This window comes from Marmota marmota, unplaced genomic scaffold (assembly GCF_001458135.2).
Source record: "Marmota marmota marmota unplaced genomic scaffold, marMar, whole genome shotgun sequence".
Taxonomy (NCBI): Eukaryota; Metazoa; Chordata; class Mammalia; order Rodentia; family Sciuridae; genus Marmota; species Marmota marmota.
The window spans coordinates 8,913,094-8,926,693 of NW_025999998.1; the positions used below are offsets into that span (position 1 = coordinate 8,913,094).

General features: G+C 39.6%; 1 protein-coding gene across 8 annotated transcripts in view; it reads right to left on the reverse strand.

Moving 5' to 3' along the window:
• Positions 1–13,600, reverse strand: part of Smarca2 (SWI/SNF related, matrix associated, actin dependent regulator of chromatin, subfamily a, member 2) — a 171,675-nt gene that overhangs the window by 77,728 nt on the left and 80,347 nt on the right. For all 8 annotated transcript variants that reach the window (XM_015492887.2, XM_015492884.2, XM_015492889.2 and 5 more), the window contains 3 exons: positions 5,969–6,076; positions 5,091–5,177; positions 1,659–1,705 (listed from right to left, as the gene is read on the reverse strand). In XM_015492887.2, coding sequence (XP_015348373.1) covers positions 1,659–1,705; positions 5,091–5,177; positions 5,969–6,076 — 242 coding nt within the window. The remainder of the gene's footprint in view (positions 1–1,658; positions 1,706–5,090; positions 5,178–5,968; positions 6,077–13,600) is intronic.

Genomic DNA, 13,600 nt, shown 5'->3' on the forward strand with positions numbered 1-13,600 from the left:
TAGCCCACAAAGCTGGAAATCTTTTCAATCTGATCCTTTACAGAAAAGTCTGCAAATCACTGTGACCTCCCTGAGGAGAGAACATTTTAGCTGAAAGTTGAATGATGGTAAAAGGCATGCAGGTGACCAATGGGGGCCGGAGGCTTAGAGGAGGAGATTCCAGGGAGAGGTGAGACACATGTAAAGGCCCTAAGCAGAAAAGCAGCCGGAGAAACTGGAAAAAGTAATGGTGAGTAAAACCTAAGTGAGGGGAAAGTGCTGAGACAGTACAAAGAAGGGAGGTGGGTACAGGGACTGGCCACGGGGCTCTGCGCACTCCACCGATGTGCTTTAAACAGGGGAGTGAAGTTGGTCTAACTTTTGGTCAGTTTGGTCTTTTTGCAAGATCATCATGGACACTGCATAAGAGTGGCTTGGGAAAGGGACAGGAGTGCTGGCTCGCTGCTGCAGAGCAAGTAAAAAATATGAAGGGACAGTGACAAGAGAGGTTGCCATGATATGGAGAAAAGCTAAAGTAGGGCCTTTTTGCTCCACAGTAAACAACTTTTTTTTTTTTTTTTAAGCAACAGGGCTGTATTATATGCTATTACAACTTAATTTTAGGGTTAATACTGCTTGGAAAGCTCCAGTGCACATGCAGTCTACAATACTATTACTGGATATTCTGCCTTTTGTTTTGGTTTTTTTTTTTTTAATTTATTTTATTTATTTACTTTTTTGGTTCTTTTTAGTTCTACAACACAGTAGAGGATAATATGATGTATTTATACAAACATGAAATACATCTTATTCTAATTAGGATCCCCAGGCCCTTAGTATGCTACTTTTAACAGTCATATTTTCAAACCTATGTCTTTCTGCTTTCATTCCTCAAAGACCACTGCCCCTCAGAGCCGCACACCCTTAGCCGTGTTTCCACCCTGCAACCCTGTCCAAGCTGCAGGAGTGGAAGTGGCCACAACTTCCAGGGGAAAGCGGCAAGGACAGGCAGGAGACCCCAGTGTTGTCACTGTGCATGGGTTTCAGTTCCAAATTCTCCCAGTGGCCCTGTCTGTTCTTGGAATCCAGCAAGGACCCCTCTATCCTAATACATCATCTCTGGAGCAAACCCAACAAAACAGGCTGTCCATTAGTGAAGTCTTCATCTGTCTGTCGCTGCAAGGATGATTCCCTTCAATGTCCACTGCTAATGAAAAATCTCTTATACAGACCATTCTGGAGTGAATGACTGCAAAATCGTACACATTTATAGCAGATGAGACATTTCCTTTCATGCACATGAATGTTAAATATCAACGTGAAATTTAATAAGATAAATTTTCTTCCAAGCCCAAGCCACACTTTCAGTTAGAAGTGACAACCCTTGGAGGCTCCAGCAACGTTTTAGAACACTAGGAGACTATTAAGTCTATTAAATGAGATCTATGTCCTTAGAATAACCACTTGCTCAAGGCAAGTAGTAATTTATGCCAGTAAAGTAAAAGAGAATGCTGATATCATTTTGGTTAACAACTTCTGCCCCTCCACGGTGGAGCAAGGAGGACCAAGGACACTGGTAGTATGTATTTGCATAATAGGAAAAAAAATACTATAGAAAATGGTAGTGTAAGTAGAACCAATAACACTATATTTTCAAAGAAAAAAAATGTAAGATTTACCCATTGATGACCCCATTTGAATAGCCCAGGTGTTCAGCAAAGGATTCCTTTAAAAGAGAGAAAAGAAGAAAATGACTTTAAAATCTAAATATATTATTGTTGTTGTTGTTATTATTATTATTATTATTTTGCAGTGCAAGGGATCAAACCCAGGCCTCACATGTGCTAGGCAAGTGCTGTTCCATGGAACTAATATTATTGACCTAATGGTTTCTCTTTTAATGAGTATGCCCTATGGACTCTTATAGTCAAAGGCAACAAAATAATCAATGAACAAGCAAATACTCAGTGTAGGCTGAACTGGAAACTCAGTGTCTTTGAGGTCAGGTTTTCGTTCTGCTCTAAGTGGACTCCCAGAGGAGAACGTGAGCTCGCCAATGCAACAGGCACTGAGCATCAACCAGCCCAGCACGGAGCAGGCATTTGTTTCTGGGGACCCACCCACAAGGAGCTCAGATCAGAGTCTAGGTTGGAGGAAGAGCACAACACAAGCAAGTCAGGATTAATAGGGAAACATAAATGTAATGTGAAAACAGTTACCAATAAAAATAATGGCTATTATGTAATGCAGTTCTTAACTGAGTGAAATCCTAACATCTCTCCAATCCGGTGCTTTTGTTTTTACAGTGAAGGCCCTAAATGTACTCTACCCTCAGTGTTCAGCTTCCACTTTTAGAAGACAGAACTTAGTTACTGAACTCCCTCCAGATTCAGAGGAAGAAATATTTGACTCTGCTCTGGGCTCTCTCCATTCCTGCTTTATGGAAACAGAGACCATCTAGTGGTAAATACATCACACCTCTACATTAGCCACCAGCTTTTCCTCCAAGGGGACCATATCTTTCCCTTTGGTTTCTAGTCTCAAATATGCTCATTATTCCTGGCAGGCTCCAGCCACTCAGGGCCCTGTGGCAAAGCCAATACAGATGACACACTTCCACTTCCAGATCTGGCCACTCCTTTCTAGATTCTTAGGCTCCATCCCTGTCTAGCAGGTTGGGAAAACCAAAGAGATGGTATGTGTCCGTGGACCATGATAAGGTTGGGTAATCCGTATCTTTTTAAAAATGCTGCTTTCATATCTCCATTTCAAAGTTTCCCAGAGAGGCAGTGAGACCAATCTCGAGACCGGGCTTCTGAAATAATGTGGCATCAACAAAGGACTGTGTGGAAACAAAACAATGGCAAATGCACAGGATACTTCAGACCCATAACTGCCAATAGATCAGCCAATGACTGTGGGTCTCTTATTTCTAAAAATCAGCTCTTCAAAGTTGTTGTTTTTTTTTTATGTTAAAAACACTGCAAGTCAAAATCTGTTTACTGACAGCTACTTATAAACAGGCAGGCACTGGGGCTCATTGCTCCAAGCTCGGTCTCCTTTATGACCCTTCGTCCTTCCCAATACTCCAGACAGAAGCTTGAAGACAGAAGACGTCATCTGCCTTCCTTCCCCACATGGCCCAGCACATTTTGAAGGTTAATTTTTTTATGGTAACTGAAATGAAGTAAGACACTTAATTTTCATAATTTCTAAGTCCCCAAAGCCCTCTATAGATCAGAGTAAATGCCTTAAAATTGTTCTCAGGAAAAAATGGGACAGTAGGTGACAGGTCAACCTGACACGACCCTCATCATTTTCATCATTAAGACTTTCCCCACACCCCCAACCCCATATCTACCCAGCACTAATTCACTGACACCTTATGCCTGATTAACACATTAGTTTCCAAGATGCTTCCTGTTTTCTCACTTAAAAGTTCACATATCTGCTGGCTCTACAATCTATTGTTCCCCTCTTATTACAAATCAAGCAGGCTTGAGTGACTTTCTCTACCAAGTTACAGGGACACAGTGGCCTGAGACATGAACTCACTAATGCCTACTGAATTCTCCTTCATCTATATATCTAAAAATGTGGCTGGTTGGTAAGATTGTTTTTAAAACTGTTATTGCCATATCATACATTTGAATCAAATGTATTATATGTCAAGGTCATTTTACTGTCATAAAAATAAAATAAAATAAAATAAAATGTTAACCATGCCTAAAAAATAAAAAACCTGTTATTGCCATTGTCACTTCCCTTCAATCTATAAATATGCCCCCTCCCTATGTTAGAGTCTGGTCTCAACTGTGCTGGGTAATCCTCTATGAATCTAAGTGCTCCACAAGAATCCTATGTCCATGATTCTCTCCCCTGTGTCCACGGAAGCCTCCCTATCCAAGGACACTCTCCTCTATGTGTGGGTCCTCTTCCTTATGTCTATGGATCCTCTCTCGTACATCTCAGACACTCTCTCCTAAGGACTTGAAGGACACAGCAGGTGAGAAGTTCTCCTAATTTCCCTGCACAGTTGAGATAGGACTCTAGCACAGGGAGGGGTAGGGAATAAATACTCTGACCTATCAGGTGTGATTGCCAAAAATAAAGGAGTAAAAAAGAATATTCAAATTTAAAAGTATTCCAACACTTTTTAAAAATCCTGTGATTAAGTTTTAATTTTCTAGAAGCTTTTATTTATTGTTTTTAAATGAACCGGTGTAGACACTGGAGTCCTGAAGTGATTTTCCTCTCTCTTGCCCAATTTGCAGTGGAAACTAAACCCTAGACTGGCAAACAATGCCCCCAGGAGCATGTGATTCCTCAGCAACACTAAAAAAATGGATATGGCAATGGCAGCTCCTCTTCTGCTACAGCCAATTGTCCCTGCTAGAGTGAAACACTACCAGTGTTGGAAGCATGTTCACATGTAGAGAAGAGGGCAGACAATGTCCTCTCCCCTAAAAACAGCTGAGCATCAGAATAAAAGCATCAATTTACATCATCATCACAGTAGAAAGAAGACAGAAAAAATATCAATCCAAGTAACAAACTACAGCCAGTTTCTTTCACAAAGAAAATATTGAAAGAACACCTTTATCTTTAATATTTACAAATACATCATTTGGATATTTTTGACGACATCCTTTGGAAGAAACTAGATGTGGCTGTCATTAATTTCAGAGCTCCCACTGGAACACAGCAATTCACTCAAACCCACACCTGAGCCATTGCTTACACCACTCCTCGATACTTTGAACTCTTGGTTATAAAATTCCAGATGCTCAGGTGCCAATGAGAATCCATAACCAGGAAATTCACATTTATTAATTCTGCCTGAAGAACTATTAGATCATCCCCTTTTGAATTCTATACATAGATTCTTTAGACTTTTTTTTTTTTATCTCCAGGTCTTTTTAAAATTTTACTTTGAGACGGGGTCTTGTGAAGTTACCCAGGCTGGCCTCCAACTAGCCATTCTTCTGCCTCAGGCTCCTCAACAGCTGGGATTGTAAGCATGCACCGCCACATCTGGCTTGATTTTATTTTTTTAACTAGCACTAGTAGGATTAGCACAAACAGAATCAAAACACAGGACTCAAACTTACCTCAATGTGCTGAAACATATATGGGTGATTGCAGATTTTTCTCAACTGCATGATAGTGTTCATAAGTGTCTTTGCACCTCCTTTCCCCTGAGAACAAATGGAAAGAGAAGAATAGAACTAATTATTAATTGATCAGATATTTCCAATTTTTAGAAGCTAGGCTTCAGGGTTAGGAGTGTAAGTCAGTGGTAGAGCACTTGCCTAGAATGTGTCAAAATCCCAGGTTAGGTCCAAAATCTCTCTCTCTCTCTCTCTCTCTCTCTCTCTCTCTCTCTCTCACACACACACACACACACACACACACACACACACACACACACACCAAAACAATAAAAGCTAGGTAGGCTTCTTATAGAAAGGAAAAAAGACCATAGGTCTTCTCAATAACATACACACCTTGCGATCCACAGTTCCTGTTGTTACATGGCTGCTTCTGAGTTAGATATAATGTCTATCTTATGATTAGCTTATCCTATAGGCAAAGTATATCTTAAAGTATTACATTAAGTTAATGGCTGAATGACTATCTACTCTCTAGGATTTTGGAAGTCAGAGCACAGAACAGATGCCCAGGGAGTAAATCTGGATTTCAAAACCTTTTCAGATGCCACCCAACACTGAGACAGAAGGTGTTTTCTGCAGAATTGACATGAGTAGAGATAACTCTTTTGGTAACAAGAACATATTCCTTTCTTCCTGCCCCAACATAGTTTAGGGGTTAGAAGATTTCTCTTGGCAGCAACAATAGCTACAAAAAATGCCCAGTAAATTTTTTTAACAAATCAGCATGAGCAGAGATGCTTCTCAGAAATACTCCACAGCCATGAGAAGACACTGCCCAGCACCTCAAGCTATGCCAGCTTCCTTCCTCAGCGTACCTTCTTATCTTTCTCAGAACCATCTGTGAGGAGGATCCCCTTCGCTTGCATGTGGCGATACAGAATCTTCTGCAGAGCTGACATGTCACACTTGATCACATATTCAACCTGAATAAAGAAGAGCAAGCAGGTAATAGGAATAGGGAGAAGGTGCCATTCTAAGATTGTTGAGACCAGATCTGGTGCCACTCCTAAAGCACCAGGACACCTTTCCCCCCCCTTCTTGGATTCACAGGGTAGGGCTGGGATGGGGTACTGGAGGAGACCATGGTCCTCACTATTAAAGGTACCAATATGATAGTGAGAACCCTGAAAGGTTATATATAGCAGAAGCTAGGCTGTTTTCTAAACTGTCTGGACTTAGTTTCATATCTGAGAGAGGGAATGGCTTGCCAACTGTTCATACTCAAAATTTTTCAATATATGGTATCTCTAGTATTTCTTCTGCCTCCTAACCACACCTCCTTTCATATGAACAATTTAGGAAAAACAGCGGCTAAACAACAGCCTCTGGTTTTCTTTGTAAAACATTTTAATTTGGTCCTATATGGCTATCCCTAATGCTAGCCTTAAATAAGCTGAGATTTCACAGCAGGCCCAGGTTGACTGTCACTAACCACTACTCTTGAGAAATGAAAGGACGCAACATAGGTGGAGGAGAAGAATTAATAGACAATTGGTCACAACTCTATGGCCATCAAAAGGCCATTTCCTGTTGAAACAGGACAAAATCCAATTTAAAACAGTTAAAGGAAATTCATATGTCCATGTTTTATCACACACCTGTATTACTTTATCATGCTCCTAATGCATAAAATCTGCCTTGCTTATTTCCTATTATTATTTTTCTTTATTAAAAAAATTCCCAAGAATACAAATGTGCAATTTTCATAAAAAAAGTCAGATTAATGCCTAGAAATCTGCAGAATGTGATTAAAAGTAATCAGCAAGCTGCCTAATGTTTAATAAACCGATTAAAAATGATTGGAGTATTTTCAGCTCTGAGGGCCAGAAAGAAGAGGTCACAAATGAAGAGAAGTAGAATATATTCATTTCACTGTTGCTTCAGAAGGAACCTGTCAGACTGGGGGGGACCAGGGTTGATAGTCTTATGCTTCTCACTTTGATGCATCAAGTCAGGTTATAGAAAGGCTTGCTGTTTTGCATAACAGTTAAGAAAAGCAAATAAAATACCCCAAACATGCTTGGTCAGGGAAAAAAACCCAAAACCCAAGTTTAATAAGTAAGTGTGAACTTAATACAGGCTTTGAGTTTTACATACTTGATCACGTTATATGCTTAAGTATCTCAGCATCTCTCCTTTTTCTTTTTAAATATATTTTTTCAGTCTTGTTGAATGATAACTGACAAATAAAAACTGTATATATTTAAGGTGTACAGTGTGATGTTTTGATATACATATACATCGTGAAATGATTACCACTAACCTACTTTTTCCAGAGTTCTTGATCACTATGAAATTTGATCTTGGTGAAAAAAAAACTGTTAAAAAAATTCAGACTTTAACAAGGACAAAGATATAAATGACATGAAGGGCCAATATTATGGAGCTCTTTCTATGTGCCAGGTCCTGTGAAAAATGCTTCATGTGTCTTTTCTCACTGAAGTCATAATAAGAGCCACGCCTGATGGTGCATACTTATAATCCCTGTGGCTTCGGAGGCCGAGGCAAGAGGATCACAATTTCAAATCCAGCCTCAGCAACTTAGTGAGTCCCTAAGCAACTTAGCAAGACCCTGTCTCAAAATAAAATATTAAAAGGGCCAGGGATGTGGCTCAGTGGTTAAGTACCCCTGAGTTCAACTCCAGGTACCACCTCCCCCCACCAAAAAATACAAGAGCTCTATGGTATAATCACCTTTAGTGTACTTTTTATAGCCAGGAAATATGAGCATCACAGAGGTTAAACTACAGGTCCAAAGTGATCCAGCTATTCAATGGTGCAGTTAGGATTTGAAACAGACATCGTTCTTTAAGCGCTATACTATGGAAGACCAAGGAGATTTTCAGGCTTCCCAGCTCTGCCTGGTGTTCACTTTCCGCTAGGCCACTTGGAAGGCTTATTCACATCCTCCCGAATGTGGGGAGGATGCCAAATCCTGTTTCAAGGTACAGAGGGCTGAGGCATGGCATATCCAAAACTAGGGGATGAACTCTTAACCCATCAGTCAGCTACTGCTAAGGGCTAGAGGGTAAGAGCTTGGAAAGCAGCAGACTTGTGGGACTATGCTATGGACACAGGGATCCAAGTGTCCTGCAGGTAGTCCTGTCTGTGAGAACTGAACACTTCCTTAGGATCTGATGGCTACTCTTGGAAGAGGAAAGTACCCAAGCCTCCTCCCTCATGTGATTAGAGGGTAACTGTTTGATACACATGATCAAATAATTAAGTTTCACAACTGCATTTTTCATTTGCTTCTGGAAACTTCCAAACAGCTCTGAACTTTTTTTTTTTTTTTTTTTACTTTTGTACTTTTCTCTAAGCCCAGGATGTCCTTGGCCTTGAAGCTTCTTTCTAAATTCTGTTGTACTTTGAGGGCTCTTTTTGAGATTTTCCCTAATCACCCTATCAGTCTATCACAAAATTAATTTTCCTCTTTAATTCTCTCAAAGAAGATGGTCATAAACTTATCTGATGACATTTTCTCATCATGAAGCCCATCTTTCCAACATGTTCTAAATATTTATTTATAAATTACATGCATGCATTAAGATTAATGTTTCAAAATATGATGAGTTACTTTTAGGGCAAGGAACAATGTTAGAGACAGCTGATTTATATCCATATTTCAAGATGCTAATTTGATGATACATAATATTCTTGAAAAATTCCTGCCTCATTACCCTACAATGCAGCTGATAAAAACTCACTCTAGGATTGACAAGGAACTCAAAAAACTTCACATATACCCCCCAAAAAATAACCCAATCAATAAATGAGTAAAGGAACTAAATAGGCACTTCATAGAAGAAGAAATACAACTGATCAACAAATATATGAAAAAAATATTCAACATCTCTAGCAATTAGAGAAATGCAAATTGAAACTACACTGAGATTCCCTCTCACTCCAGTCAGTATAGCAATTATCAAGAATACAAGTAAACAGCTCAGGAGGCTGAGGCATGAGGATAGAGAGTTCCAATCCAGCCTCAGCAAAAGCCAGGCGCCAAGCAACTCAGTGAGACCCTGTCTCTAAATAAAATACAGAATAGGGCTGGGGATGTGGCTCAATGATTGATTATCCCTAAGTTCATTCCCTGGTAGCTCCCACACACACACAAAAAAAAAGAATACAAGTAACAATAAATATTGATGAGGACATGGGAAAAAAGTTTCATTCATACATTGCTGGTAGGACTATAAACCACTTTGGAAAGCATGGAGATTCCTTAGAAAGCATGGAATGGAACCATCATTTGACCCAGTTATCCCATGCCTCAGCTTATACCTGAAGGACTTAAAATCCCCAAACTACAGTGATACAGCAGCATCAATGTTTATAGCAGCTCAATTCACAATTGCCAAGCTATAGAACCAATCTAGGTGCCCTTCAACAGATAAATGGATAAAGAAAATGTGGTATACATATACAATGGACTAGTACTCAGCCATAAAGAAGAATAAAATTATGGCATTTGCTAGTAAATGGATGGAACTGGAGAATATCGTACTAAGTAAATAAACCAGTCCCAAAAATCCAGAAGTCAAATTTTCTCTCTGACATGGATGCTAACCCATTACAAGGGAAGGTAGGGAGGGGAAGTACAGAAGTACATTGGATTAGACAAAAGGGAATGAAGGGAAGAGAGAGGAGATGGGAATAGGAAAGACAGTAGAAAGAATCAGACATTACTCCTCTATGTTTATATATGAATACATCACCTGTGAAACTCTACACCATGTACAACCACAAGAACAGGATCCTAATCCTAACTCCACATATGAATAATATATCAAAATGCACTCTCTACTGTCATGTGTATCTAAAAACAACAAACAAAAATATTAAAAAAAAGAATCAGAGAAGAGACAGGATGATCTTCTTTCCATTGTTTACCTATATTTATATTATTTGATTTCAAACTTTATTCCTTTGTAGAATCTTTTTAAGCCCTCTGGGGTCTAGAGTAGTTAGTTTAGTGAAAAATCAGATAAGGGGTTGGGATGCAGTGGTATAGAGCTTGCCTAGCATGGAAAAGGCCCTGAGTTCAATGCCCAGCACTGCAAGAAAAAAAAAATCAGACCATATCAAATCTGCTGATCTGGGTAAAATATATGGTTTCCACAATATGTAGAAAACGAATGCACAGGCAGTAAGGATGAATGGGCAGTCAGGTGCTATACTGGTGGAGATTCCTGATGGGATAACCTAGGCAAGCTATCCTAGACATGTCAGACCCTCTGATATACACACTCGGTATGGTGTCAATCTGAATATTAAATAACAATATAGCTTAATGTTTTTATTTTTTAAGAAAAAAATAAACGTGTGGAGTTTCTAACATCATTCTGCATCTGAAGGGATCACTAGTGTGCACCCTCCCTCACGCACATCCCCCTGTGTGCGCACCAGAGACTCCTGACCTAAAGCACCTGAATGCCTGGACCATTCACCCTGCTGGGCTGGGTGATGTTGCCTTCCATTGCTACACCAGCATCTGGTGTAAGTACATCCCATCTTCCAAGGCCAAGTATGTAGACCCCTCATCCCAGGCCACCCATTTCTGGGGTAGCACCTATGCCTGCCATGAGGCCTGAGTGCAGGGCAACACACAGAATAAGCAACTGATAGCTATGAATTGGGAAAAGGGACAGAAACGGTCATCACAATGTAGACACACAGACCGATAAGTAAAAGGCGAAACAGGTTTCTCTAACAATGGTACCAGCTTCAACTTGGTGGAGACTGACTTCACCCTCCACAAACACGGTGGCACCTGAGTATACAGCACCAATGGGAAAGTCCCTTAAAATACACTGGTGCTACAAGAAGTGAAATTTGTGATTTCTGGGAGCTAACTCCCCCCATAAGTTAGCCTCGTGAGAGCCACGGGGGCTACTTTTGTTCAAACTGTATGCAAAATTAAGATGTTGATCTCATATACAAGATAATTATATCCTAAGAATTCTATGTTAACAAATGGTCAAACTGGTCCTATAAGTAGGCAAATCTGTTGATTATACTGATGAACAATTTCTTCCCAAATAACCCTGTAGAAGAATTTAGCTTTATTCATAATCTATGCCGGCATTCTGTCCTTCATTTACAATTCCATTCCAAAAGTATGGATTATTAGATAAATGAACCCAGAGGACTATGTGTGATATATTAGGACTTTATGAACTGAAAGGATTTTTTTTTTTTTTTGGTACTGGGAACTGGACTCAGGGGTACGTCCACCTCTGAACTACATCACTGGATCTTCTTAAATTTTTTTTTTTTTAATTTTGAGACAGGGTCTCACTAAGTTGCTAAGGTGGCCTTGAACTTGTGATCATTCTACCTCAGCCTCTCAGTTATAGGCATGTGTCACCATGCTTGGCTGAACTGAGATTTCTAAATAATACAATTTAATTTATGAAAGCTTGGGGTTCTAGAATCCATATCATGAGCAAGGAATGAATGATGGTAATGATTAACCAGAGTAAGCATTTTAAGCTATTATATGATGAATGTACAAGTTGTCCATCTAAACAAAGCTTTTTCAAGTGTTTGACACAAATTATATCAAAGTCAGGATTGATTTCAGCTAGGCCAACCTCTCTCTGATTAGCCTCATACATCATATACATATTTTAATATATTTAGACATCAATATATACATAGCCAGCTGTGTAGCCGATTTTTGATGACATGAATTAACAAAGGAGAGAGTCAGCACAGATAACCTCAAATAAGAGTTAAATCAAAAAAATCAATTTTCATTTAGCTTAAGTTGTTTTATATAGTCCTTTTCTATGAACTGGACTCTTTCCTGAAAACAGGAACTCTGCTGGCAGATTGGTGATAGTGGTGATGTGTCACAGTGTACTCCCTTGCTCATTAAAGGTTTCACTAGCCTTACAGTAAAAACTAACTTTTTTATACAGAAGAGATGCAGTCATCAAATGGTGGCCCTTCTATACCTGCTTTAGTTTGACCCAAGGAAGTACATGTAAACATGCTCAATACTATTAGACATTAGAGTAATACAAGTTAAAGTTAAAACATACCACTACAACATGTTGAAATGGGCTAAAGATGTTTTTGAAAACTGACAGTTCCAAGTACTGATGAGAGTGTAGAGGAACTGGAATGTGCACACTTTGAGAGTGGGTCTATAATGTGGTTCAGACAGAGTAGAAAACAACGTAGAAGCCTCTGACAGAATTACGTATACAATGACCCTATGGTCAAGCAGTCACAGTCCTAGGTGTTGACCTAAGTACAATGAAAACCCACGTCCACACAAAACCCTATACATGCGTGTTTATAGCAGCTTTATCTTTAATTGTCCAAAATTAGAAATAATCCAGATGTCCCCTCAACTAAATGGTTAAACAAACTGGGGTGTCCATATAGCAGAATGATACAAAATATCATTAATGGTAAAAAATGAACCAGCTGGTGATAGGAGCAGCAGCAGATGACTCAAACACATTAGGTGGACTGCAAAAAAGCAGATGCAAAAGGTTACTGATAGCCTAATTCCACTCAATGTGGAAAGATAGCCGATTAGGGGTCACCTGAGGCTAAGAAGAGAGAGAGAGGCTGATTAAAATGATGGCACCAGAGATCTTTATTTGGAGAGGAGTGATGGAATAGTTCTATAGTTTGGGTGTAGACATGCTTAATGTAACTATGCATTTAAAAACCCATTGAACTATATACATAAAAAGGAATGAATTTTACTATCTGTAAATTAAAAAGCAGATTTAAAAAACACTTTCTTGATTCTTTTCATAAATACCTTTGAGTACGACTGCTATGAACATATTTAGCCTTTTCCTGCCATCAGCCATGATTCCTCCATAGGTTCTTACATGGGCCAAGAAACACACGTTGCTTGTGGTTATAAGCAGGTGGTAGCAGAAGAACTCCCTCAACCTCAAGAAGGATACTTAAATTTCCAATTTTCCCCAGGTTAAAAAAAATCCTAACAAGGCACAAAATGTGGAGACTGAATGTCATCCAAACAAGATCAAGACAGCCACAATCACATGCAATGTGACTGGTCCCCGCAGACACTGAATAGTTTATGGGGACAGAGATGTGGAAGGGCCACCGAAAGCACAGCAAAGAAGAGATAACAGTGAGAAAGAACGTGAAGTGGGCAAGAAAATGGATTTCCCCTTAATGACAGAGGCAGCAACATTAGTGGAAGATAAGGACCATGGTATCAGCTGTTGTCACTAGCTGGATAGTGTCATAATTACTACACCCACTTAATCCTTATGAGGATTCTGCAAGGCAGATATGTATATGTTCCAGTTCACTGATGAGAATACTAAGACCCCTCTGGGTAAAATGACTTGCCTAAGTCCACACAGTTAATAAGGAGCAGAGAAGGCAGTGGGGACTCATGTCCACTGATGGGCAGAGCCCATGATTCCCATTCCACAAACAGC